The sequence below is a fragment of the Globicephala melas genome, chromosome 5 (genome assembly GCF_963455315.2).
Source record: "Globicephala melas chromosome 5, mGloMel1.2, whole genome shotgun sequence".
NCBI classification, from domain to species: domain Eukaryota; kingdom Metazoa; phylum Chordata; class Mammalia; order Artiodactyla; family Delphinidae; genus Globicephala; species Globicephala melas.
In genome coordinates, this window is record NC_083318.1 from 112341813 (window position 1) to 112368491 (window position 26679).

The following is a 26679-nucleotide window of genomic DNA, read 5'->3' on the forward strand; positions in this document are numbered from 1 at the left end:
TAGTGATTGTGTTAGCAGTGCAGCTCCGTGTTTAACACAGTGGGAAGGGATTAACAACTTTCACAGCTATTTAGGAAGAAAACGGGAAAGAACGCAGCAAAGGGCAGGGGGAAGGGGTCAATAAAGCCTGTAGGAAAAGGAGTGTGTAGCCGGGAAAGGGGCGTATGTTGTCAGTTCCTGGGGTTTAATTGAGTCCTAAAGGACCAGAAGCATGGGAGCCTGGAAGTGGTAGTGATATTCACAATGCATGACCCGCCCACCCCAAATCTTCTGCTAAGGGTAAGTGTAACGGTGAGGTAGAAGAGTCTGGGGCGGAAGCGTATTTCTCCCACACGTGAGTGCTCGTGAACACGAACACACACACGCACACATTTGCTCTCATGAGGGTGATCTGTGTGGCGCGGGGGGGCGGGGTGGGGGGTGGAGGACGTGGGACTTCTGGAGACTCCGGAGCCAGGAGGCACAGGCGGCTCCTCAGGGCAGCCGGAGCTGGAGAATCTCGGGACCGCGGGTCACAGCTCCATCCTCCGCCCCCCGCCGCGCTCCCTTGAGCCGCCCGCCGCCCTCTCGGCTCGGTCGCCCCCCTTTCACTTTCGCGTTTGCGTAGGTGTCTGCCCGGGCGGCGGGAGGGCTCGGGGGCGCGCGGGGCGGCGCGGGGGCGCGCGCGGCGCTCGGCGAGCAGAGAGTGGAGGGGTCCTGGCGCTCGGCCCCTTCCTCCGCTCGCTCGGCCGAGCGGGCGACGGCGGCGTCCGAGTCGCTGTCAGAGCGAGGGGACCGGTGGCGCCCGCCTCTTCTCGCCATTCTCCCCCGCACGCAGACACCCTGTCCTTCCTCGCCGCCCCCCCACGGTGGGGGTGGGGCACAGGCGCTGCGAGCCCGAGGCGGGGGGGGGAGAGGAGCAGCCTCGCCCGGTGGGCAGCTGGGGAGCAGGAAAAGAAACTTTTCCCTGCTGCCCCCGGCGCGTGGTCCCTAGCCCGCGTCTCCCCCCGCGGCTGGGAACTGCACCTGAGGCCGGGGCGCGAGGTCAGGGCTGGACTTTGGGGAGCCGTGGGGAGGGGTGTGGGGTGACGTGCATCGGGGTTCCGCTTGCTCTGGGCCTCCTCGCAGCCAGTGGCCAGGGTGGGAGGGCGGCCACGGGAGCCCCCGGCCCCCTTTCCCACCAGCTGGTGGCTGGATGCTTTGCTGCCTCCTCCCGCTGGTGAGGGTGTGACCCGGCGAGGGGGCCGCGGCGCCACGGGCTCCCCCTGCGGCCGCCCCCTTAACACATACACACACACACACGTTCAGCCGCCCGAGCTGTCACCGGCCACCCCAGGCCTGGGGAGGGGGCGCGGAGAGCCCGTTGCGGGGCGGCCGGCTTGGGGTCATCCCGCCGGACTTCCCGGCTCCCAGGGCCGCCACCGTCACCGCCCAGGAGACCCAGCAGCCCCGGGAGAGGGGCCCGCCTGAGGCCCGGCCGCCAGCTGCTGGGGGCGGGCGGGCGCCCGCGTCCCGCTCTGCGCGATTTGGCGCCGCCGCCTCGCCTCCTCCTGCCGGGTAACGACACTACTGCTCTATTGCTCTACCCACCGTCAGTAGGGCGACTGCCGGGATTCTCTTCCTCTCCATCCTTACCGCCGATCTGCTAATATTGGACTTGCTGGTGGCGGCAATAGCGGCGGCGGCGGGAGTTGGTTGCCCCCACCCACCCCTCGCGCCCCAGCCTCCCCACCATGTCCTAGAAAAGGTGAGTGCGGCGACAGTCACTTTGCGCTGACAGCGGCGGGAGGGGGCCCGGGGAGCACAGGGCTGCCCCAGGGAAGGCATGGTCCGCGCAGAGGGCGCGGGTTGGCGAACCGAGGTGGGTTGCGGTCAGGAGATGAGGTGCCCGCCGGGCCGCCTCCGGGCGCGGGTGCTGGGCGGCGGGCGAGCAATCGCGGCGGCTCTCCCTGCAAGATTCTAACCTAGATTCTGCAAGAAGCTGAGATCCAGGGCAAGACCGGCCCTCCGTAAAGGAGGTAAAAACTTAGTAAAAGAGACACGTCCATTCCTTTAATAATGAATAATTCGGCGGCGCAGGCGGACCCGCTGTCTCCTCTCGTGCGCGGGCGCTAGGTCCGGGACTCCCTTCGCTCCTGCCGGCCGCCCGCGCTCGGCCCCGGGTGCGATCGATGCCCGGCTGCTCGTTTGGCCAGGAGAGCGCGCATGACCTCGGGCCCCGCGGGAAAGTTGGGACACTTGCGGGGACTCCCGGCTGCTGGTGCGCAGGGGGCCGCTCAGCGCGGGGGACTGTTGAGCACCAGAGTCGGGGGTTGGGACCAGCTCTCTTGCGCCGCCGCCGTCTCTCCCGCAGCCAGGGAGTTTTGTACCTGGAGCGGCGGAGAGTTCGAGTTTTCCTGGGTTCTGGGTCTGAATCCTGAAGCTTAATTAACTGTAAGGAGAGGAGGGGCCTTTGAGTACAGGGCTAACTCCCTCCCCCCTTCCGAGTTTGGCTGGTGCGGGGCAAGGGTGAGGTGGGAGGCTGCACAGCTGCCGCCGCCGGGCTGCGGGTCGCCAAGGGCCGGGGGACCAGATTTAGGTGTGTACGTCACTGGTGCTGACTCTGGGCCAGCCGGGAATCTAAAACGGAGCCTCATACGCGGAGCCTCAAAGTCCTTAGAAATCAAAGTTAAGAAGCCCATCCTTTCGCTTAGTAGCTTCAGCGTTTGGGTGGGCGGGAGGAGAATCGAGGTGGAGGCGATTGGAGGGAAACCGAAATTTCTTCTTGCAGACACTTGATCCTTAGAAAACAGTTTGTTTCCTTCCCCACTCCCGTTTGTTTCTCCCAATTATGTGCACCCCCCCCCATTATAAAGAAGTGACTCTCCTCGATGGTAAGCTTTCTTTCAAACTGAACTAGTGGAAAAATCCAATACGAAAGTAATAAATACAGCAACAAAATTATAAGGGAGGAATGCAGCAGCTCTAGACCCTGGCACTTTTTCGGGGGTGGGGGAGGTGGGAGAGAAGCTGTGTTTAAAGGGTTTTGGCTGCAGTGAAATCACTCGCTTTTCCGGCACGGTTAAAACAAGGAAATTCAAATCGAGTGGGAACGTGATCCTCTTGCTCGCTGGCTGCGGACGCTGCGGCTTCTCGGCTGAGAGGTAACTCGGAAGACAGACGGGAGGGGCGGGGAGCGGAACCTCGGGGGTCTGAAGAAGCCCACTGAGAGTCCTCCCCTGAGCGCGGACGCGGTGGGCGGCGCCTGGGCCAAGGCTGCCGCTCACCTGGAGCTGCAGGTGGAGAGCGACAGGGAACGGCACCTTCACTGGCTTTCGGAAAAACCGACTTCTTCCGCGTCACCAGACTTTTCACGTCTTTCCAGACATCCTGGGTTTAACCAGGAGGAGAGCCAGGTGGGCGTGAGCAACTTTGGGGCAGTCAAGCGATGGGGGCGGGGGGCCGCGGGTGGAGGGTACCTAGTGGCGTAGCCGCTGCCCTGCACCCCAAGCGGCCACCGCTTCTGCGGCTTTAAGGGAGCTGCCGAGTCCAGGCTGTGTCGCAGCAACTTTGTATCAGTCATGTCGCCCTCCTGGTGACTGACAGCCGGAATTGCCCAATGAGAAGCCAGCCTGACCCGTGCAGCGTGGAGACTCGCTTCCCTCCGGACCAATGGGAAGGGCCCAGGGAGGCGGGATAGCAACCTGAACTTTTTATCTGGACATGTGACCGGCTTTTAAAAGGGCCGGCCCTGGAGCTGGCCCACTCCCCCTCCGGGCTTTCGCCCGCCCTCTGGAGCTCTCTCCCTCCCTACTTCGCCCGCCCTGGCCCTACCCGTGCCCCTCCTCTCCGCCCCTCCGCGCCCGGGGTGTCATTGGACTGGGAAGACGTAAGCCAACTTCAGGCCGCTCGGAGGAAACGCGTGCAGTCACCTGGGTGCAAGAGCGTTGCTGCCTCGGACTCTCCCGCTGCAGGGAGAGCGGCACTCGCTGGCCTGGATGTTGTTGGATTTAGGGGGGCTCCGCAGCAGGAGTGTCGTGGCGTTGGCAAGCGCTGCAACAGGTAGACGCCGTGAGACGGACCCTGGCCGAGGCAGGTGTGTACGGGTGCGCGGCTGGGCGCCGCTCGCCCCGGTCGGCGTGCGGCCGCGGCGCGGGAGCGTGCACTTTGCAGGGAGAAGTGGCTGCGTAATCCGGAGGCAGTCAGTAGGGTGCTGTGTGCTTGTTGTTTTGTTTTGGTTTTCCACTTTTTCTCCCCTTTGACCGCCAGAGGACTATTTTGGGAAAGTTTGGCCACTTTGGATAAATGCCCTCTAACGAGCAGCTTTCAACCGGCTTTGGCAGTGGGAGGTCTACCACCCTTCCCTTTACCCAAAGATGAATTTCGGATCGTTTTCCTTGTACAGTTTTTAAAGGACGTTTGAATAATATTTCTTTCCTCTATCAATTGCGGAAGCACCCAAATCTCAGCCGGAGGTGTAGCGGTAAAAGGGCAGTTGAAGGAGATAACAGATCCTCATAGATCCTGTATGAAAGGGGCTCTGGAAATTCGTGCATTTCCCGTTCCTTAGTATTCGCGAAACTCCTGAAAGAGATTATGCTTTCTGTGGCATCAGTTGGAATTCTAAAGGCATCCAAAAAGGAATGAGGCTTCTTTTGGTGGCATCAGTACCCTGCTACTGAATTTAGGTGCACAGCTTTTCCTAATGCATTTTAAAAGGCCAGGTTTAAATCTTAATGGTTTATGGCACCAACAGTTTTAACTATTTATTATAACAAGTTTTCAAGTAGGAAAACTTGATAGCAGACAAGTTTTTGAAACCACTTAATTTCATATGCAGTAATTGGTCTTTAACATTTGAATTGCCATTTCTCTAAGTGCTGTTATTGATCTTATTTACATAGTAATGATAACAGCGTTCTCCGTCTGGGAAGTTCTGGGAAGTATTAATTTTATATCTGACTTCATAGCACGCTATCATGGAAATGCTTGAGGAGAGAAGTTTTTAAAAATAATCTGAAGGGGGGTTTTTTCCTTTAAGGGAGAAATAGTTTAGTTCGGGGCTTTTAGAAAGATCAGGTGGCTCAGTGAATTAGGTGAGTGAATAGAAATCAGATGTGTTCAGTTCTAACTGGTTCTCCGGCTCCCTTAGGTGACCTTGGGCTGATTTCTATCATTTACCTCATCTGTAAAAAAGAGGAACCTAGTAATAGTTATGCAGGGGGGAAGACAGCAAAATAGTTACGAACAGTGAACTTTTACAACTATGCAACTGGTGCAAATTATGAAATTCTTAAGGTTCTGTCTTTAAGATGTCATTATAGTCAAATAACTATAGAAAATGATGCATTTGAAGGGAACTATGTTTGGGGGGTAGTAAAAGTGAAAGTGTTTTCAGATAAAATATAAATTCGCAAGATTCCTTGTTAATACTCCTGAAAAAAAACTACTTCCTTGTAGAAAACAGCAATTTAACACAGTCTGTAAAATATAAAATTTTAAAGTCAGGTTTTTCCTTTGCAAAATAGTGTTTAAGAGCATATATATGACTTAAGGTAGAACTATCAGTGCTTTTCCTTACTTTCCTTATGTGAAAGTTCCTTTATTTTTTTTGGGTGGGGGGAGGCCGTTTGCATGAAAATTAAGGGGTCCTCATTGTTTTTGTCTTTGTCCCAAGGGAGTCTCTGTTAACAGTTTCCATTTGTAAGGGAGACAAATCTGATTTTATGTAAGCTAGATTTGTATACTGGTATCTGTTTCGTCTTATACTTTAGTAACAAAACTTTCCCTTTACCATCTGGATATTAAGTTCTATGAGGATCATATTCATCAACTAATATTTTGAGTATTCACTAGTAAGTTCAGGAAATTCTGCTCCAGCCATGGTCCTTATGCCGGTTTTAAAAAGACAGCTTGGATTTCCTGGACACTGTAGGAAATAATTACCTAAACTGATCCATTTGTTTTACAGAGAAGACCAATTAAGATAATCGGGAGAATTCAGCATAAAATACTTCAATAATCATATTCTTTTAAAAACCCAGTCTTTAAAAATATTTGCAATGGAAGCATGCTGATGTCCTCCATTGTTTTGTGTTTGTTGCCAGCCTTTACTCTGTTTTCTTTGTTGAGAGGTGCATTAGGTTGGTAGATGAGAATACCTTAAACAAAGCTAATGTAATAGATTTCAGCAAAACCTTTTGCAAATTCTCTAATGATAGCCCTGTCAATAATGTGGTGAAATGCAGGCTGGTTTATGTTATTGTCAAGAGAGTTCAAGGCTAGCCAGACAGGACTTGGAAAGTTATGATCACCTGCATGATGTTAGCTGACAAGGTGCTTCCTTGTAGATTGCTTTAAGATGGTTCTTGCCCGTCAGCTGTTGTAGAGATTCTCTTCAAATCTTCACATAGCCTTACGTATCCGTGGCTCCTGCTTTGAGGCAGAGTGGTGAAAAGTGTCCCTCAGCCTGCTAGTAGGTGTTCTGTGAAAAAAAGGTGCAGTAACCAAATTATTTAGAGGACTCTGGATTAAAAAGGAAACAGATTTCTGTACCGTGGAACTTCCCTGGAGTTTTAGCATGCAAATTTCCACTGTGAAACTTCAGAAAAGGCAGTGAGTGATCATGCTTTCCAAAAGACAATTTGGAGGATGAATTTTTGGGGAGGGGTCTGGATGAGGATGGCCCTTCAGACCCAGGGCAGATGGTTCTCTTGCCTGGGGGGCAAGGAGTGACACTGTAGGTGTGGGAGTGAGGAGGGGTGAGCCTGTGGAGACCTTTGGTGGGGGTGCCAAGGCAAGGGTGACTTCTGGGCATGTGGGTAGAGGGTGGTGCAGTTCACCAAGACAGAGAATGTGGGTTTAGGGACGGGGTTGGGGGTGGGGGAATGATGCACAGGTGTTCAATTTTGAACAGGAGTAGACATGTTTCTTGTGGTGTTTAATGAACTTGGACCTGAAACATCTATACGTTAGATATACATCTGTTCAAGTTTGCTATGGGGAAGACAGAATATTCTCAGGTAGAAGTAGAAGCAGGGCATAATATTTACTGGTATTTTCAACCCATGGCTACTATTAAATGGTTTTTCAGTAAGGTAGAAAAGGCCAGTATTAGCTGTTTTGGTCCCATTTCACTATATATATATATTTTTCTTTTTTCAACTTTCACTTAGTTTTCATCCACATTAATTTTTTCAGCTGGAATTACCAGATGACCTCCTCAAACTTCGTAATTTTACTTATTTTCCACTGTTTTGTGATTTGATTTGTGATTAGGAATTTATAGAAAAATGTTCTTTAAGTAAAAGCACACTGCATGATTGGGAGATTTTAATGTCCACAAGTTACTGAGTATTGATTATAATAGTTTAACTTTCTTAAATTTGCATTATGCTGTCGTCTTGGGATGCAGTGGTAAAATTGATAAAGTTTCTGCCTTCTGGGAACTTAAAGTCTAGTGTAGAGTACAGAAAAGTAAGAGGTAATTATGATACTTGGACAATTTGGGCATTAAATTTTGTCAGTGAGCCCTGCAATATCTCATGCCAGTTTATTTAGTAGAGTCATTATATTATTTTTCCATGATAATTAATATAATTTCTGGAGCAAAAAAGCATCCTAGTCTCTTTTTAATGAGGGGAACATAGGGCAGAAGGAGATTGTGAGTGGCAAAAGTTGGTGGGGAGAGGACTGAGAGGCCTAAAGTAATATTTGTATTCAGAACTGCAGAAACTGCATCTTGTAGATCAGGACCTTTATTTGGGTCAGAGAATGTTTACACACCTGAAAGGATTTTTAAAATGCATACTTGAAGATTTTAATTGTTTTATGCATGGAAATGCACAAATGAAGTTTTATTGAGAGTGAGTTAATTTTCTTTGAGATATGTTTCTTTAGAGTGGTGGTTCTCAAACGAGGGGTGATTTTGCACCCACCAGCCCCAGAGACATTTGTCAAGGTCTGGAGGCAGTCTGGGCTGTCACAATGGGGGAGGAGGAATGCTACTGGCATCTAGTGGGTAGGGGTCAGGGAGACTGCTGGACATCTTATGATGCGTAAGACAGATCTCAACAAAGAATTATCAGGTCCCAAATAGGGCCAAGGTTGAGATAGCTTGGTGTAGACACCTGGGATCAAATTCCAGCTCTGCTGTGTGGCTCCTGCCTCAGTTTCCCCAGTTGTATCATTTGGGATAATACTTTTGCCAGTCTTGTAGGGTTGTTTATAAGGGTAAATAAGTTAATATATGTGAAAGGCTTGTAATATGGCATTGAATGATATAATGCGTAAGAATTATATAAATATAGCCTATTATCATTATTCTACCTATGAAATAAATTTATAGAGAGAGCCAGTGAGTAAGATGGTATATGTAAAACAATCCTGTGGGCTCCCTGAGGACTGGGACTGGGCCTGTTTTGTTTATCACTGTAGATTCAGTGACTACTTGTAGGCCCAGGATGTAGCACATACTGGGTAAATATTTGTTGAATGAATGAACACATAAATTGTCAGGGCCCATCTCAAACTTCCTCCATTAACTGTTGAGACTGAAACTGGCTGTCTGTTGGGAGTCGTTTTAGCAGAAGTACCGCTAGGTCAGACTGCATGTCAGAGTCCTTGCCAGGATTGAAATACAGACTAGAGTCCTGATATTCTTAAGTTGTCCTACAGCCTCTCTGTTATCGACCAGCTTAATTAATCAGGATATGTGACTCTTCACATAATAGAGTTGATATTAAATTATCTTCATCACTAATCCATTTTAAGAAAATCTTATTGTTTTAAAAGTAATTCTTAAGTTATTTTGCCTGTGATCATTCACTTGATGACTTTATATTGGGAAATGGTAACATTAATTGCATTTCCTCGTTGTTTTTAATAAAGCCACGTATTAGATATGGAAAGCAGCTTCCATATGCTGGAAAGACTCCAAAGGCTTTGGAGTTAGAAGATTTAGTTTTAAACCTGACTTTGTCACTTATTATGCCTTTGACCTTGGGCGAGTTGCCCTCTTCACTAAGCCCTCAGTTTCCTCCTTGCCTGCCTCATGAGTCCCCAGGATTACTTTGCATATTAAATAAGTTAACATTTGTAAATACTCTTTGCAAACTCTAAAGGCTGTATTATAGCAAAGATGATTTATTGGTAAATATTCTTTGCAACCTCTAAAGGCTGTATTATAGCAAAGACGTTACTTTTATTTCCATGCAAAATAGTTTTATTGCTTCTTATATTCTGACTTCCAAATTATAGTCAAGACTGTTGTATCAGCACCTAAGAAGGTAATAATTTTAATATAACTAGAAGTATTGCTTATATTAAGTAGAATACGCATTTAGAGATCATTCCATGCAATTTCAGAATGTCTTTTAGAGTAATCTTGCTATCAAGAACTCTAATTCGGTTTTTTAATATAAATTTATTTGTTAGCTATGGAAACCAAAGGCTACCACAGTCTCCCTGAAGGTCTAGATATGGAAAGACGGTGGGGTCAAGCTTCTCAGGCTGCGGAGCATTCTTCCTCGGGACCTACAGAGCGGACCGATGAGAATAACTACATGGAGGTCGTCAACATAAGCTGTGTTTCCGGTGCTATTCCAAACAACAGTACTCAAGGAAGCAGCAAAGAAAAACAGGAACTACTCCCTTGCCTTCAGCAAGACAATAATCGGTCTGGGATTTTACCATCTGATATTAAAACCGAGCTGGAATCTAAGGAACTTTCGGCAACCGTGGCTGAGTCCATGGGCTTATACATGGATTCCGTAAGAGAGGCCGACTATGCCTATGATCAGCAGAACCCACAAGGAAGCGCGAGTCCAGCAAAGATCTATCCACACGTCGAACAGATGGTGAAATTTTACAAAGAAAATGGCCACCGTCCCTCCACTCTGGGGAACGTGAACAGGCCCTTGAGGTCCTTCATGGCTGACTCGGGGAGCTCCGAGAACGGCGGGGTCATGCGCACCATGGTGAAGAGCCCCATCCTGGGTCACGAGAAGAGCCCCTCTGTTTGCAGCCCTCTGAATATGTCATCTTCGGGCTGCAGCCCTGCCGGCATCAGCTGTGTGTCCTCCACCTCGGCTAGCTTTGGCAGTTTCGCAGTGCACAGCCCCATCGCCCAGGGCACTCCTCTGCCGTGCTCCCCTAATGTGGAGAATCGGGGTTCCAGGTCACACAGCCCAGCCCACGCCAGCAACGTGGGCTCTCCTCTCTCCAGTCCGTTGAGTAGCATGAAATCCCCCATTTCCAGCCCCCCGAGTCACTGCAGTGTAAAATCTCCAGTCTCCAGTCCTAATAACGTCCTCCTGCGATCCTGTGTATCCAGCCCGGCAAATATCAACAACTCAAGGTGCTCTGTTTCCAGCCCTTCCAACACAAATAACAGATCCACACTGTCCAGCCCCACTGCTAGTACCGTGGGATCTATCTGTAGCCCGGGAAGCAACGCCTTCAGCTACACTGCTTCGGGCACCCCGGCTGGATCCAGTGCAGCCCGGGATGCGGTTCCTAGTCCAGACACACACGAGAAAGGTGCTCATGAGCTTCCCTTTCCTAAGACTGAGGAGGCAGAGAGTGCGGTCTCCAACGGTGTGACTGGCCAGCTTAACATCATCCAGTACATAAAGCCGGAGCCAGATGGAGCTTTTAGCAGCTCGTGTCTAGGAGGCAATAGCAAAATAAATTCTGATTCCCCATTCTCAGTACCAATAAAACAAGAATCAACCAAGCATTCGTGTTCGGGCACCTCTTTTAAAGGGAATCCAGCCGTCAACCCCTTTCCATTCATGGATGGCTCATATTTTTCCTTTATGGATGATAAAGACTATTATTCTCTATCAGGAATTTTAGGACCACCTGTGCCCGGCTTCGATGGTAACTGTGAAGGCAGTGGCTTCCCAATGGGGATAAAACAAGAACCGGATGATGGGAGCTATTACCCGGAGGCCAGCATCCCTTCATCTGCCATTGTTGGTGTGAATTCAGGTGGACAGTCCTTTCACTACAGGATTGGTGCTCAAGGTACAATATCTTTATCACGATCAGCTAGAGACCAATCTTTCCAACACTTGAGCTCCTTTCCTCCCATCAATACTTTAGTGGAGTCGTGGAAATCGCACGGTGACCTGTCATCTAGAAGTGATGGATATCCGGTCCTAGAGTACATTCCAGAAAATGTATCAAGGTAAGTGGGCCTTTTTTTCCTGTTTTGAAAATGGCTTTATAAAATGCTGAAGGTTAGCACTATCTTTATAGTTAAGAAATTTAAACACGTTTGATTTTTGTTTTCAGCATGGTCATTTAGCGCTTCTCCCTTCGCTTGTTGGTATGTTATTACTTTTTTGAAATAGAGAAACGAAAAATTCTGTGAATCTCTTAGAAAATATTTGTGTTGATTTTGAAGGAGTGTATTTAGGTGTTTTTCCCCCTCTGCATTGCCTGTTGTAGGTGTTTAGGAAAAGTTTGTTTCCTATTGTCTGTTACTATATTTACTTTAGCAAACTAGTGCTAGATTTTTTTTTTTCTTTAGCTGTGTACGGGTTCACTAAAATTGCTTTAAATTGGTCTCTTTGTGGTCATAGTCTTTTTTTTCCCTTTAATTTTCTTTATTAACCACTTCATTGGTTGTGAAAAATGAAATGAAACCCCAAATCTGTTACCCACAAGCTCCCCACCCTCTTCATCTTTTTCTAGATTGGTTAATCGTATGCAAGTTGTGGTTTTCAGTACAAATAAATCATTTCCTTAACTCTGGAGGGCTTTTTAAAGACTCAGCACATCTAAAATTACTAAGTGGCCCGTCTTGCTTTCTTACTCATTGGAAGTGAAGTATGTCACTGCAGTTTTGAACTGGTATATTTATAACTTTTAAGATCTGCAAGAAGACATACTTTACTTACTGTAAAATACCTCTTGGCTTTCCTTCATGCAGATAGCATATTGTATATATTTAGAAAAAACAAGGAAGAGGTTTTAGATATGACTCTGAAGGGTGGTTCTACGTTATGCAATGAATACTTGCATTGGACTTTGATTCAGTACTGTGTTTATTATACGGTTGTGGTCAACGATCCCTGTATTGAACATATAAAGAATAGATTTCCTAGATATAGTTCACATGGGCATCTAGGAAGATGTGGCTGTTTTCCTTAAAAACTTATTTGGTGGGGAAAATGGCCATTCCCATTAACAAGATGTAAGGTTGACGTGTATTCCTTACTCTTTCTCCTTCGGTTTTTTACCGAAGCAAAAGGAAAAACTTTCATTTGTGCATTGTTTTCATCATCATCAACTCATACCTCGCTCCTCTTGCTTTTATAGAAGCACACATTCCATAAAGGAAATTTACACATTGTTACAGTTCTCAGTAGCATGACTAGTCAATCCTATCCTAATGCTGCCTGTCTCTCCTGAATTCTAAACTCTTTACACAAATGCTGAGGTGGCATGGTTTTCCTCAGAACCAAGCTCAGCAGGTGTTCCGCTGCTAGTGCTTTGTTTTACTTTCAGAGCAGGACATTTTGCACACGATGTAGATATTTTTGTAAGTGATGTTTGTAGTAGGTTATTCAGAGCGGGGACAGCCTGGTAGTTAAGAGCATGGCTGCCCTGGTTGAAATCCCCAACCCTGCCCCTCAACTGCTTTGTGACCCTGTGCACATCCCTTCACCTTTCTGGACTTTAGTCTTCTCATCTGTAAAAAGGTAATTCAGTAGTACCCATCTCAAGGGTAGTCAAGACAATTGAGTTAATTTATGAGAAGCACAGAGTATTATATACAGTTCATTGATTGCTCTTAGCATTTAATTCAATTGTTTTCATAACCTTTAGTTTCCGTTTCCTTTAGAGTTCTGTTTTCTGCATTCTGTGAAATTCCACAAAATCTTTTAAAGAAATATGCATAGTGTAAGGAAATGTTTGTTGATAAATTCTTATGATTAAATTATTTTTTTTTATGGTTAGGCACCCTACATTTGCTACTACATTTCTATTTATGCTCTTTTACCTTTGAAGGCTATTGCTTTGGGTAATGATATTTCTGGTAGAAATACTAGAGTGATACTAGCTAAGATCAGTAATTCTCTTTTGTTTGTTCTGTATCCTATTTCTACTGTTTTAATTGTCTTTTTCACACTCAACTCATGAAGCCCCTCCTGGTGGTCTGGGGACCCATAGCCTTACATATTCGTATAAATCAGTGACCTTGAGCCTACTCTGCCTTTGTGGGAACCTGGGGTGTTGTCTGGTGTCTCTTCTTGAGCCTTCCAAAATTCTTACTGAGCTTGTTAATACAGTCAGAGGGGATTCCTTTTGTTTACATATATACCGGTATTGTGCTAGTTAATATAAGTTTTCCAAAAACAGTAATGTCAAAGCTTTAATGTTATTCAAAGTCTCTTTTAGATTACTAATTCTTTACAGCTTTTCCTGGTGAATATTATCCAAATGTATTTGTTTTGATCATTCTCAGAGTAAACTTAGATTTTTTTTTCTGGATTTCAGTCTACATGTTATAATATTTAATTTAATCTCATCCAAGCTTCATTATTGGCCTCTTCTTTTGTGTCTTTTGGACCAAATCCAACCTTTCTGCCTATGTCATAATTTATCATGATGATACCCCATTCCAGGGAATGTTGGATTAATGAATTAACGATTGTAAAGGATCCAGGCAGTGCGAAACTGCTTCTAAGTTTCATAATATCCTTTATCTTTAGGTTCAACTCTAAACTATTTTCAAGTAGATGCCGAAGTATGGTTTGGGGTTCCTGAGACCTTTTCAGGGAGGTCCACAAACTCAAAAATTGTGTATTGGTAAAAGCCATTCAAAATGGGAGACAGGGCTTCCCTGGTGGCGCAGTGGTTGAGAGTCCGCCTGCCGATGCAGGGGACACGGGTTCGTGCCCCGGTCCGGGAAGATCCCACATGCCACGGAGCGGCTGGGCCTGTGAGCCATGGCCGCTGAGCCTGCGCATCTGGAGCCTGTGCTCCGCAATGGGAGAGGCCACAACAGTGAGAGCGGCCTGCGTACCGCAAAAAAAAAAAAAAAAAAAAAAAAAAAAAGGAAGATAGACCAACGGTTTTAATGTAATAGTGTGTGAAAAGTTCACTGATAGAGTTTCAGATTCCATGTGGCAACTAAGCTTTAAGAAACCACTGACTCTCCATTTTCAGGGTTGTGTTAAAGAATCGTATCTGCAATGATCTGAAATGACCATTAAAATTCTCCTCCTTTTTCCAACAATGTATCAGTGTGAAGCCAGGTTTTCTTCATATGCTTGAACCAGAACACATCACCACACACTGACCACAGAAGTAGATACGAGAATCCAGCTGTCTTCTATTAAGCGAGACAATAGACTTGCAAAACTGTAAAACAGTGCTGCTCTTTTCACTAAAGTTTTTTGTTCTGGGAAATAGTTTTTTTTTTCACATATGCACTTTTATGTTAATGTGTGATGACTTATTTTAAATGATTTAAAAGAAATATTCGTTTTAATTTCTAATAGGGTAGATATCAGTAGATAGAAATGCAGATAAACAAAACCTCTTGTCCTCAATACATTTTAAGAGTGGAAAGGCATCCCGAGACCCAGAAGTTGAGAACTGCTGGTCTCTTCTATCCTATACACCCTTTGGAGGTTAATGCAGAAAGAGGATATTACTCTATTTGTGTTAGCTTTACTGAATGTTATGCTGAGGAAGGGGTGCCCCAGGCAGATAAGGAAAATGATTCGTATCCAGGTGAACTTGTCAAGCTGATAGAAGTGAGTGATGGCCATGGAGTGTGTGTCTGTTTCAGCCTGTGGGCGTTCTACAAAAGCCGTGACCAGAGGCACACCTGTTATCATTTCCAGCGAGTGGTTTATCTGAGGGCCACACTGGAAGGTACATGATGACAAAAGCTGGATGTAAAACTCTGCGGTGGACACTGGACCTAGTTGGGTCATGCAGATGCGAGTTCCTCTGTCCGCTTGGACACAAACAAAGCTGTGACCTTGAGTGAGTGGCAACTTCTCTCGGCCCCAGTTTCTTCATTTGAAAGAAAACGAGTTGACCTAGATGCTCTGTGAGGTCTGCCAACAGCGCGACTGAGTGACTGTGTAGTTTCCTTGGAGTCGTGTACGTTAAGAATAAAAATAGAAGTATCCCTTAACATATTTGCTAGTCTGGTTTCAAGTTTATCTTACAAGTCCAGCTCTGTAGTTGCCAGGGTAGTCAGGATAGAAAAATGTCATGACCATTTACCTTTTAAAAGTAAGGGTGAGTAGGGGTGACCTGTCATTTTGCTTGGAGAAGTGGCAGGTTTTTTTTCTTTTAATCAAATCTTTCCTTTCTTAAAACTTGACACTTACACTATGAGTTTCTTGTTCTTTTGAATTTACACTATTCTTCTGGAAACAGGGTTTTTCTGTTGACATAACATTGGGTGTTTATGGCGATGGTCATAGTCACTTTGATAGCATTGTAACACAGTGCTACCATTGACTTAGACTTTTCGAATATAAAGTTCACTGTTTCAAAGGGCACGTTCTGGTAGTTTTCAAGACAAGTAATCAGGAATTTATCTTAATATATGCTGAACTTTTTTTCCACGATAGGAGGAAACAATTTAGTGATAACCTACAGTTGTTTTCAAAATTTTTCAGTGGTCCCTGGAGTTTTTCGAAACCCATCTTCCATAATAAGTCAAAACCTTCAGAATTCAAGGAGTTTGTTACAAAGTTTGCCATGTCTCTTGGTAAGCTTTGTAAATAAACCGCTGAGATATAAGTAACTTCATGTAGTGCAAAGCATGAAAGAATAATGGGTTTTGGAGGGGAAAGATTGACTGATTATTGGTGCTTACCATAATAAATCCATTACAGAATTACTTAGGTCATTTGGAAATGAAAACATGGAACTTTCTTTTTCTTATTTGTCTTATAATATTTTGATTTTGAAATTGCTAGTGTGCCTAGAATTTCTCCAGGTTAGTGTTCTAAATAGTATTTTTATAAATATTTAGAAGGAGACTTGCTTCTTCTGATGATTCATTCACCTTCATTATTTATGGTATTTCTGGTAGAAGTGGTGATAAGTTTATTGGAGAAAAAAAAACCCTATTCCTTTTTAATAAACAAATCAGTATGTACTGCCCTTCTATACATTTTGCTTTTCACCTCCTTGATTTATATGTCAGTATGTCCACCTTTTATCGTCTGAAGTGTTAGTATATTTAGAACTGTTTATTTCATACTTTAAAAATAAAGTGGAGGTAAAAGCCCTGGTTTCAGTTAAATAAACTCAAATTATTTAACTTAAGGCAGTTCTCATACATACCAGTGACATGATGAAACTAGGGCCTGGAGAGTTATCATTTATGGATTTGATGCCTTTTGCAATATTGAAATTCTGGGTGTGCCTGACCTTTTCTATCCTTGTAATGTTTACAGTAAGAGAAGATGTTATATTGATCACCAGTAATTTAGGAGTAATACTTCACTTCCCCTGATGTCCTTTATTTTTTTCTCCAAAATAATACTTATTTTCCCAGGCTTTCAACTATTGCTGTAGTTTCATACAGCTCACCTACTGATAAAATTTCAGCTCTGCTTCTAAATAATTGATCGTTTCCTTTCATTTACCAAATTCAAATTGAGAGAAAAATATTGATTTCTTGGATCCATTTAAATGTAGCCATTAAATTGTATATTTTTGTGGACTGCATTCCAAAATTTATTAGTGAAAATCCAAGAAATATAAGTGTGTTAAATGGATAGTGTCAGCTTAAATTTTAGAATTTCTAGTTTTAAACTTGTCAAGTCTAGGCTTTGTTTTCATTTTTAAGAGTTTTATTTTGTTCTTTATATAGTAAGGTAATGACGAAGTTAAAATGTAATTTTATGTAAGCACGTGTTACTTAATTGATGCTCTGAAAAACCTCTGGATTTATGATTGTTAGTGGTATGGCCAAGGCCAAAATTTCTATGTAGAAAAGAGGTAGAAATTGCTTATATTTTATGCAAGACATAGAACACTCTAGCCCAGGAAGGAAAAGAGGACAAACAAAAAGTAATCTGAATACTTAACAAAGTTAACACCCTGGGGAGAGAGTGTGAGCTAATAACTGGCCATCTGAATTCGCAGCTCTGGCCATGACTTAATGTTATCAGTGATGACCTCTTCATTGGCATGTATCCTCACCTTATATATTAGGAGCTGTCGAAACAAATATCCAAAAATTGTGACCTGAAACACAAAGAAACAAGGTTTGTAATGGGCAAAATCAACTTCGGGTGTTCCGACAGGGAAGGATCTGGGTGCGTCTTGGAAAATGAGGAGATGGGGGTATGGTGATCACAGTTGGTATTTATCCTTAGTCTTGAAAAGTTTGCTGGGGATCGGGGGGCACTTCCTGGTGGAAGGAGTTACGTGGGCAAACCCCTGACAGGCAGAAAACACTGAGTGTGGTCCAGCTGTATGGCTGGCTGTGATATGGGGAATTGGGGGAAAGAGGAAGAGCCTAGTTGGAACTAGAAGCCAGTGGAACTTGGAAGTCACACTAAGAAGTTTGCACTTAATTTGGCAGGTAATGAGGAGTTCCTGAGATGTTGGAGCAGGCAAGCAGCCTGAGCTGAAGTACACTTGGGTAAAACCTTAATTAGGCAGTGGTAGTAGGGTGGATTGGAGCGTAAAGGGCCTTGTTAAGAAGTTATTGCAACAGTGCAGGAGGATGGGAACTGGAATCTCTGGAGCAAGGATGTCGGGGGTAATGGAAAAAAGGGGCAGATATGACATATTCCAGAAGAAGACTTTGTAGTAGTTGATTTTTTAATAAAATTTTTATTTTGAAATAATAACAGACTTAGGAAGATCATGGGGGAACCATTACAAAGAATGATAAACAAGGACACATGTACACAATACAGCCATCAAAATTCAGAAAATAACCTTAAGTTACTGACATCTTGATTCTGGTTTTGCCAGTTGTGCCCATAATGTCTTTCATAGTGAAAGCACCCTGGTGCAGTATTGTATTTTGTTCTTTTTAGCTGTCATGACTCTTTAGTCTCCTTCAGTCTGGGACAGTTCCTCACTCTTCTCTAGATTTCTTGACTTTACAGTACTTTAGGGCAGTAAAGGCCAGCACTTCAGTAGAAAGTCCCTGATTTGGGTTTGTCCTCTGTTTCCTCATGATTTGATTTGGGTATCGCCCCCTTGTCAGGCGTATCACAGAAGGGATGTAGCATCCTTCCTCCTTGCTTCCTATCACATGCCAAGCCGTTTCCCTTCGTGCCTTTACAGTTCATCTGCAGCGTTTTATCCAGGTGCTGTCTGCCAGGCTTCTCCACGGTCAAGTTACTCTTTTCCCTTTGCAATTAGGAGCTATTTGGGGGAGTGGTACTTTGAAGTTGTATAAACATCCCAATCTTCATCGCACTTTGCTTATTCATTAAGTTATCGATATCTTTATGGCATCATTGTTTCTTCTTTTCTGCAGTGAGTTATAGCCTGTTACTGCCCTTATTTTTGAGGTTCAAACTGCTCCTCAAACAATTGGGAGCCCATTCCAGCTGGTTTCCGTGACCTTTTGCCACGTTCCCATCATTTCTCTGAGTGCTTCCTTGCTTTAGGCCCATCTTGTACTTTTCCTGCCCCAGTCCTGGAGCCAGCCCTTTCTGCAAGGAGTGCCCCCCATGCCTGCAGACACCCTCCTCTCCTCTGTGACTGGAGTCTAACTCTGCATCCTGGGTCACAGGGCCACACCCCCACTGGATGCCCTCCTCCACCACTCGGGCACTGACTCCCGCTGCTGGGTTCTGAGACCCGGCACTAGGCCAGGTGAGCACATGGATGCCCCCCTCCCCCTCTGTTGGGACTCTCTGCATGGGGGGGCTGCCCCCCCAGTGGGCCACCATAGCCATCCACACCCTAGCCCCCAGTGTGGAGCTCTGCCATGCTATGTCTGGCCTAATGGCTTTAGGACTAAATCACTAAGGAAGGGCAGGAGAGGAGTTGATATTTGAGTGGAAAGGATGTGGAAAATCAGTGAAAACTCACAGGTTGTCAGCTTGACCATCATGGAGGGGGGTGAGCAATTAAGAGAAACGGAGAGGTCGAGAAGAAGTGATGATTTATCTTGGTTGCCTGAGTTTTACGTTCCAGAGAGGTGGGAATGCTGGTGTGGGAGTATGGGAGGCCTCTTCACAGACATGGCAGTGCAGGGGGCAGCGTGGGTGCTAGCCAAGGAGAGAAGGCATACATGACTCAAGTATCGTCTACAGTGCCTTCTCTGGGAGTTTGGAGGAAAAGTACCCCAGTAGATGAGCAACACCTGCTAATAAAGGCCACAGGAGTTGTTTTGACAGTCAAGATAGTGCGGACTCCTGGATGCCAAGGGAGGAATAACGTTGTCTTGGAATTTCCAAATTAGAAGGGCCCTAAGTCTGTCTATAAATCCAGCCCTCTACGGGCACAGATACTGAAACTGAGGCTGAGAGAGACTGTATGCCTCTTCCGGTCTCAAAGTAGTTAGTAACAGAGCTTTCCTTCCAGTGGGAGAGGGGGGTTCAAAACCCGATGGGAGGGCTTCCCTGGTGGTGCAGTGGTTGAGAGTCTGCCTGCCGATGCAGGGGACACGGGTTCGTGCCCCGGTCCGGGAAGATCCCACGTGCCGTGGGGCGGCTGGGCCCGTGAGCCATGGCCGCTGAGCCTGCGCGTCCGGAGCCTGTGCTCCGCGACGGGAGAGGCCACAACAGTGAGAGGCCCGCGTACCGCCAAAAACAAAACAAAACAAAACAAAACCCGATGGGAGGGCTGAGGAGGCCAGGAATTAGGCCGAATAGTTGGAGCTGGTGGCTTTTCAGGAAGGAATTCTGTAGAGCGGTGGGAATGGGACCCAGTCTGTGATTGACTGAGGAATAAGTTAGCAATGAAGAAGAGAAACCTGTGGGTGTGGGGACAGTGCTTACGCTTTGGTGGTAAAGGGAGAGGGGTTGAAGGGAGAGACGTTGGCAGAAAGACACAGCAGGATTGGAGAAAGGACAGGTAAGTCCTTTGTTGGACAGGTAAGGTCTAAAGAGGGCAGTGGACCTGTGCTGAGATTGAGGTTGAAAACGTCACAGGGAGGGAAGATGCTTGATGGGGGGCCGTGTCCCAGGAAGACGAGGGCAGAAGTGAGACTGTCGTTAGCCTACGGTCAGATATTTAACTGCCGGCTCGAACCCACAGGTGGAGGCAGTTGCTGGTAGCCGGTGTCACCGTTTTATAGACCTGGAAACTGAGACTTAAGCCTGTGAAAGAGATCCATCTAAGGCCACAGAGCTAAGGTAGATGAAGAAACAAACACTTGAGCTAGAGAAGACGAAAGCTGAATGTCCTGGAATAAGCAGATGGGTCTTTTAACGAGCGTAAATCAGATTGGGTGGCTGACCTAAAGCCCTCTGGCCGCATCTCATTGCAAGCAGCGCAAAGTAACTTAGGGTCTGTAAAGCACTGAGTTACCAGGCCCCTGACGATTTTATTTAGTATGTTTCCTCCTTGCTCATTTCCCACACTGATCTTTCTGGGGCTCAGACAGCCAAGCTCCCTTCCTTCTTGGGGGCCTCTGCTTGCTGGTCCCTCTGGCAAGAAGGCTCTGCCTTCAGATTTTGGTTTCCTGTCCCTCGTCGCTCAGGATTAGCTCAAATGTCACCCTCTCAAAGAGGCCTTCCCTGACCATTCTATTTAAAGTGATGACACCCCCCTCCTCTAACACATCATCCTCTTTTGTTGTCTTCATAGCACACACCTGTCAGAAATTATCTGCGTTTACTTCACTTCCCTAATTAGAATGTCAGCTTCCTGAGAGCAGGGACCTGAGCTGTCCTGTTTTACCAGTACGTTCGCCATACCTAAAACAGTGCCAGGTACGCTGTGGATGTTCAGTAAATCTTGATGGACTGAGTGCCTTGGTTAGCAGAGGGACTTGGGGTGATGAGATAAGTGTTGGTGATTGGGTAAGACTGATAAAATTATTGTTAAATAATAGTGGAGTTCTACTGGGTTTAGCAAAAATTCTTGTGACCTCTATCAGCATATTTTTTAAGGACTTTCACAAAATAAGCAACAGATGCTCTTCTTATTTTTTCTAATCTAAGCATCATAGAGGAGTTGGTAAGGGTGTATTCCAGGCTCTATGGTGACATTCTTAGTCTTCATTATGAGGTCATTTATTTAATTTTAATTTATAAACAGTGAAATGTTCTCTTTTTGGTGTACAGTTCTGTGAGTTTTGCCAAATGCAGAATCAGGTAACCACTGCCCACTCAAGATACAGAACAGTTCTATCACCCAATGAAATACCCTTGTGTTCCCCCTTCCCAGTTCAGCCCCTCTCCTTACTGTCAAACCATGGTGACCACTTATGTGTTCCCCATCCCTGTAGTTTTGTTTTCTCTAGATTGTCATATAAATGGAATCATACTTTATACAGTCTTTTGATTCTTGGTCCTTTCATTTAGCATAGTGCATTTGAGATTCATCGGTGGTATTGCAGGCACCAATAGTTAGTTTCTGTTAGTGCTGAGTGATATTCCATCTGTGGCCACACGATTATTTGTCCATCTGTTCACCTGTTGATGGACATTTAGGTTGTTTCCAGTTTGGGCTGTTAACAGATAAAGCTACTGTACATATTCACGTGCAAATCTCTGTAGGGATGTTTACTGCCTTTTTTCATCGGTAAATACCTACAAGTAAAATGGCTAGGCCATATAGTATCAAAAGATGTAGGTTTAATTTTTAAGAAAGTATGAACTATTTCCCACCAAAGTGATTGTACTAGTTTACATTCCCACCAGCAGTGTGTGAGGTCTGGTTCCATTACATCCTTGCCAACACTTGGGAGGGTCAGTCTTTTTAATTTTAGGCATGATAACAGTACTGATAACTTATTGCAGTTTAAATTGGTATTTCTCTAATGCTTACATGATACTGTACATCTTTTCAGGTGTTACTTGCCATCCATACGCCTTCTTTTCATGGCTGTTAACTCTTTTGCCCATTTTAAAAAGATGTTTCCCCTTTCTTCTTTTTTTTTTTTTGTCTTGCCACGTGGCATGTAGGATCCCAGTTCCTCATCCAGGGATCAAACCTGTGCCCCCCGCAGTGGAAGCATGGGGTCTTAACCACTGGACTGCCAGGGCAGTCCTCTCTTTTGCCCATTTTTATTGGGTGGTTTTCATCTTTTTGAGTTCTGCTATCAGTGTATTTTAAGATAAGCTTTTTGATAGAAAACCTAGAACTAAGAGAGAAATAGCTTAAAAATTCTGTGTTGGCAGCGGGAAAAATACCAGGCAACTCTCGAATTATTTAGTACCTACTGTGTTCTTAATGTGGGGGAAGATACCAAATGAATATGAAGCAAACCAAGTGTCTCCCCTGTATTCCCATCTAGCTGAGAGAGAGGACTCACCTGAGTTTATATAGCCCTTCTTTTGGTTGTTCCCTAGTTACGTGTTTGGTCTGTTACCGAAGATGAGAAAAGGAGGAGTCTTATGTGGGCTAGAATAGTGAAGGAGAGCCTCATACAGGAGGTGAGATTTCAGCTGAAGTCTGAAGATTGGCGGTCTTTGGGGAGGAGTAGAGAGGTGTCACAGGAAGAAGGAAAAGCACAGGTCATGTGTGTGGGCACAGGACAAACAAGGGCTGCTTGGAGGGGTTTAGTGGTAGTTGGGGAAAACTAGACTATAGAAATCTGTGAATGTGAAAAAGAAGTGCTTCGTACTTTTAATATAGTGCTCGTAAACATTAAAAAATTTTTCTTATTGTGCTAAAGGTTACATAATAGAAAACATACTATTTTAACCATATTTAACTGTACAGTTCAGTGCCACTGAGTACATTCACGTTGTTGTGCAACTCTCACCATCATCCAATCTCCCGAATTTTTCACCTTCCCAAACTGAAACTCTGTCCCCATGAAATAATTTTCTTTAAATCTAGGAATGACCTAAGAGGATAGAGAGGTCCATCCGGTAAGGGAGATAGAAGATAGTGACAGAAACAAATTTTAAAAAGCAACGGAGAGGCTATCATATTGGTAATTCAGGCTGAGTGGTTGGAATGGTGAGCAAGGGATAAATATTAGAGACAGTTTATGGGAAGAAGTCATTGAAGACCAGATTATCTGACCCAAAGCCTGTTTCTTTCCCACTCTACTCCCAAGCCATGTGTGTTAACAGCCCCACAAAAAGTAGATTGCCAAAGAGCATAGGGAAGAAAAATGCAGAGTTTTATAGTAACAAGGAGAGAATTTCTGCGTAATTATGACTCTTAAGAGAAAAGAAGCAGAATAGTTTTGTTATTTGGATGAAGGTAAAACCCGATAATTTCGATACCAAAATAGAATACTTTTTATTAGACTTGGGGAAAAAACGCCCCCAGGGAAATGGAAACAGGAAGAACCAGCTCCTGGTTTAACAAAGTTGGAAAGCAAACTGGTGAAAGATTATGTAAATCAATTAGAAATAGTGACATATGGAATTCTGATTTGCATACAAAGATATAAAGGAACAGAAGAATCTCAGCTCGTTGGGAAGTCCATTTATTTTGTGCTCAAGTATCTGGTGTTTGAATTCGCAGGGCTCTTTCCAAAAGTGGAATTGTGCTGATTTTCCTTCATCACGTGGTAGAGTTTGTATTTACTTAAAAAAATACTTTTCTGATAAGTTTGAGGTGAGAGTCCAAGTGCAGAGTTTGAGAGTGTAGGGATGTGATGGGAGCAGATATTCTTTTATTTACTCCAGTTCGGATTTTCACTGTATTTTTTGAAATGGAAATTGTGTTCAGAGAGGCTTTTTTTCTTGGAAACTTGAAGGTATGGCTGAAGAATTTCTGGTCGTACAATACAAAGTATTTTTTTCTCCATCTCTCTGTCATTTTCAGACCCAGTCGAGGTAAGTGTACATGTGAAGTATTCCTTTGAGACCTCTGGAAGCATTTGAGTTTCTGTATGTGGCAGAAATATGATAATTTTGTTGACATATACCCTGTATTTTGGGCTTGGTTGCTATGATTCAGGTGAAAACAGCACTTTCCCCTCCTAAGTACTGTTTTTTAGGGAACTGAAGAAATTGACAGAGGCCTGGAGTAGGGGAAAGAGGAGTTACAAACACAGCAACATTTTCATGATGAAAATCTAAAGCAGATTGCGCTTATATTTACATGACTTCTGAAACGTTTAGCTCCATGGGTAGTTCTTAAATGTCCCTGTTTTTGAGCTAACGTTCATTTACAAGCCAAAGATTTTTATAAGAGGGTATAATTACATGAACTGTGCATTTTTTTGAAGATTAATTTGTCACCAGTACCCGAGGATGGAAGAAATAAAGAATAGAAATCTAAGTGTTGAACGTGGTCTAGCCTCTACGATTTCATAACACTGATGAAATATGCTTTTTTAAGAATTTTGATTCTTGCCAATTCTACTCTAGCAGCAATTATCAAATTTAGTATTATGAGGGTTTTAAGGAAAGTAGACATAAAACAAATGTTAAGAAATCAATGTTTTATTTAATATGGAAAATGACTACATTTCCATGACTGTGTTAGAGTCCCTACACAGTCAGTCTCCTCCAGACCCAGACATGTAACTGATGCAGAGCTCGCTAACCCCGAGTTATTTAAGGCTTTTAATCAATGAAGAATGATAAAAGTTTGCTTGTCATACTATTCTTAGACAGTGTTGATATTTCAGCTGCTTGGCTTTAAAAGGGGGTGCCCTTCCCTGATCCTTAGCCCAAGAGAGACTATGCAAGACAGAAAACATGGAGGTTTTTTAAAAAGGCATTCGCTGCTACCTATAAGTAACTAAATGAAATACCAATTCTGTTTGCTGAACACCATGGAATCTATAACAACAATGTACATTAAAAACACTTACTTGGAAGTCTACAAATAATAAACCCTGGAGAGTGTGTGGAGAAAAAGGAACCCTCCTACACTGTTGGTGGGAATTTAAGTTGGTGCAGCTACTATGGAGAGCAGTATGGAGGTTCCTCAGAAAACTAAAAACAGAATAACCATATGATCCAGCAGTCCCACTCCTGGGCATATATCTGCAGAAAACTCTATTTCAGAAAAATACATGCACCCCAGTGTTCACTGCAGCACCATTTACAATAGCCAAGACATGGAAGCAACGTAAATGTCCATCGACAGATGAATGGATAAAGAAGATGTGGCGTGTGTGTATGTGTGTGTGTGTATACACACACATGTATATATACATATATATATATATATATAAAATGGAATATTACTCAGCCATAAAAATGAAATAATGCCATTTGCAGCAACATGGATGGACTTAGTATGATAATCTATAAGTGAAGTAAATCAGACAGAGAAAGACAAATATATGATATCACTTATATGTGGAATCTAAAAAACATACAAATGAACTTATTTACAAAACAGAAATAGACTCACAGACATAGAAAACAAACTTATGGTTACCAAAGGGGAAAGGGGGGGCAGAGAGGGATAAATTAAGAGTTTGGGATTAACAGATACACACTACTGTATGTAAAATAGATAACCAACAAGAACCTACTGCATAGCACGGGGAACTCTATTCAGTATCTTGTGGTAACCTATAAAGGAGAAGAATCTCAAAAAGAATAGATGTATTAGAAAAAAACACTTACTTGGCAAAAGTTCTGGGCGTGGATGGTGGTGATGGTTGCTCAACAATGTGAATGTACTTAGTACACTTAAAAATGGCTAAAATAGTGAGTGTAATGTTGTATATATTTTATCACAATGAAAATAGCACCTAATCCTAACAAAAACGGGGGTGCCTTGCATTGATGAAATTTGGCACACAGTAAGATTCCGGGGTGCCCTGAAGGCCCAGTGTGGGAGCCCCTCTAAGTAGAGAGGAGGTGGGGACCGTATCACCCAGAGCCGTGCACTGACCTGTACAGCGTCGCACACAGGCTGTGTTCAGGACTGATTCCCACTCAGCAAGCCTTTATGAAGCACTTGATTCTGTCTGGGCAGAGTCCTGGGTGTATGTATGGTCACAGTAAGAATGGGAACTTCCTCATCCTTCGGAACACCCAGTCTAGATCCAGCCAAGATCCCATTGCAAAGTAGGTTGTGATGAGTCTTTTTCTGGAGGTACCAAGTAATGTTTCCAGAACATGGGGGAAGGAACACTTCGAAAATATTCATTTCGTTAATAAAATTACATGATGGCCACAAGCAAATTTTATGTGATCAGTCAGAACTCTCGGTTTGGAAACAGCACAGGAAGCCATCTCATACTAATTTAAACAAAACGGAATCCCTTGGCTCACAAAATGGGAGAAGTTCAAGGGGTAAACCTCAGGCTTGGCTAGATCCCAGGTTTCAAATAGTGATGTTGTGACTTTCTTTGTCTCTCCATCTGTTGGAGCTTTTCTCTTTTCATTCGACTTTGTTTTGGGGAGCAGTGGCCAGTATCACCCTGGGCTTGTATTTTCATTAGTTACTGACCCTGGTGGAAGGAACAGCCTCTTTCTTGATAGATTCTGATTGGCCTGGCTGGGGTCTGGTGTCCAGCCTTGAGTACAGATGGTGATGGTGTGTGTGTGTACATGTATGCAGGTGGGGGGGTGAGTCCTTGGCCTCACTTTGGACTAAAAACACAGCAGGATGAGTCTCCAGAGTGTTCTGGACAAACAAGACTGTACTCTATAGCAATAG

The 26679-nt window shown here is 44.5% G+C and overlaps 1 protein-coding gene across 1 annotated transcript in view; it reads left to right on the forward strand.

Moving 5' to 3' along the window:
* Nucleotides 1–3651: 3651 nt before the first annotated feature.
* Nucleotides 3652–26679, forward strand: part of NR3C2 (nuclear receptor subfamily 3 group C member 2) — a 369292-nt gene continuing 346264 nt past the window's right edge. Inside the window, exons 1-2 of the mRNA XM_030878180.3 lie at nt 3652–4054; nt 9394–11149. Coding sequence (XP_030734040.1) covers nt 9396–11149 — 1754 coding nt within the window. The 5' untranslated portion in view covers nt 3652–4054; nt 9394–9395. The remainder of the gene's footprint in view (nt 4055–9393; nt 11150–26679) is intronic.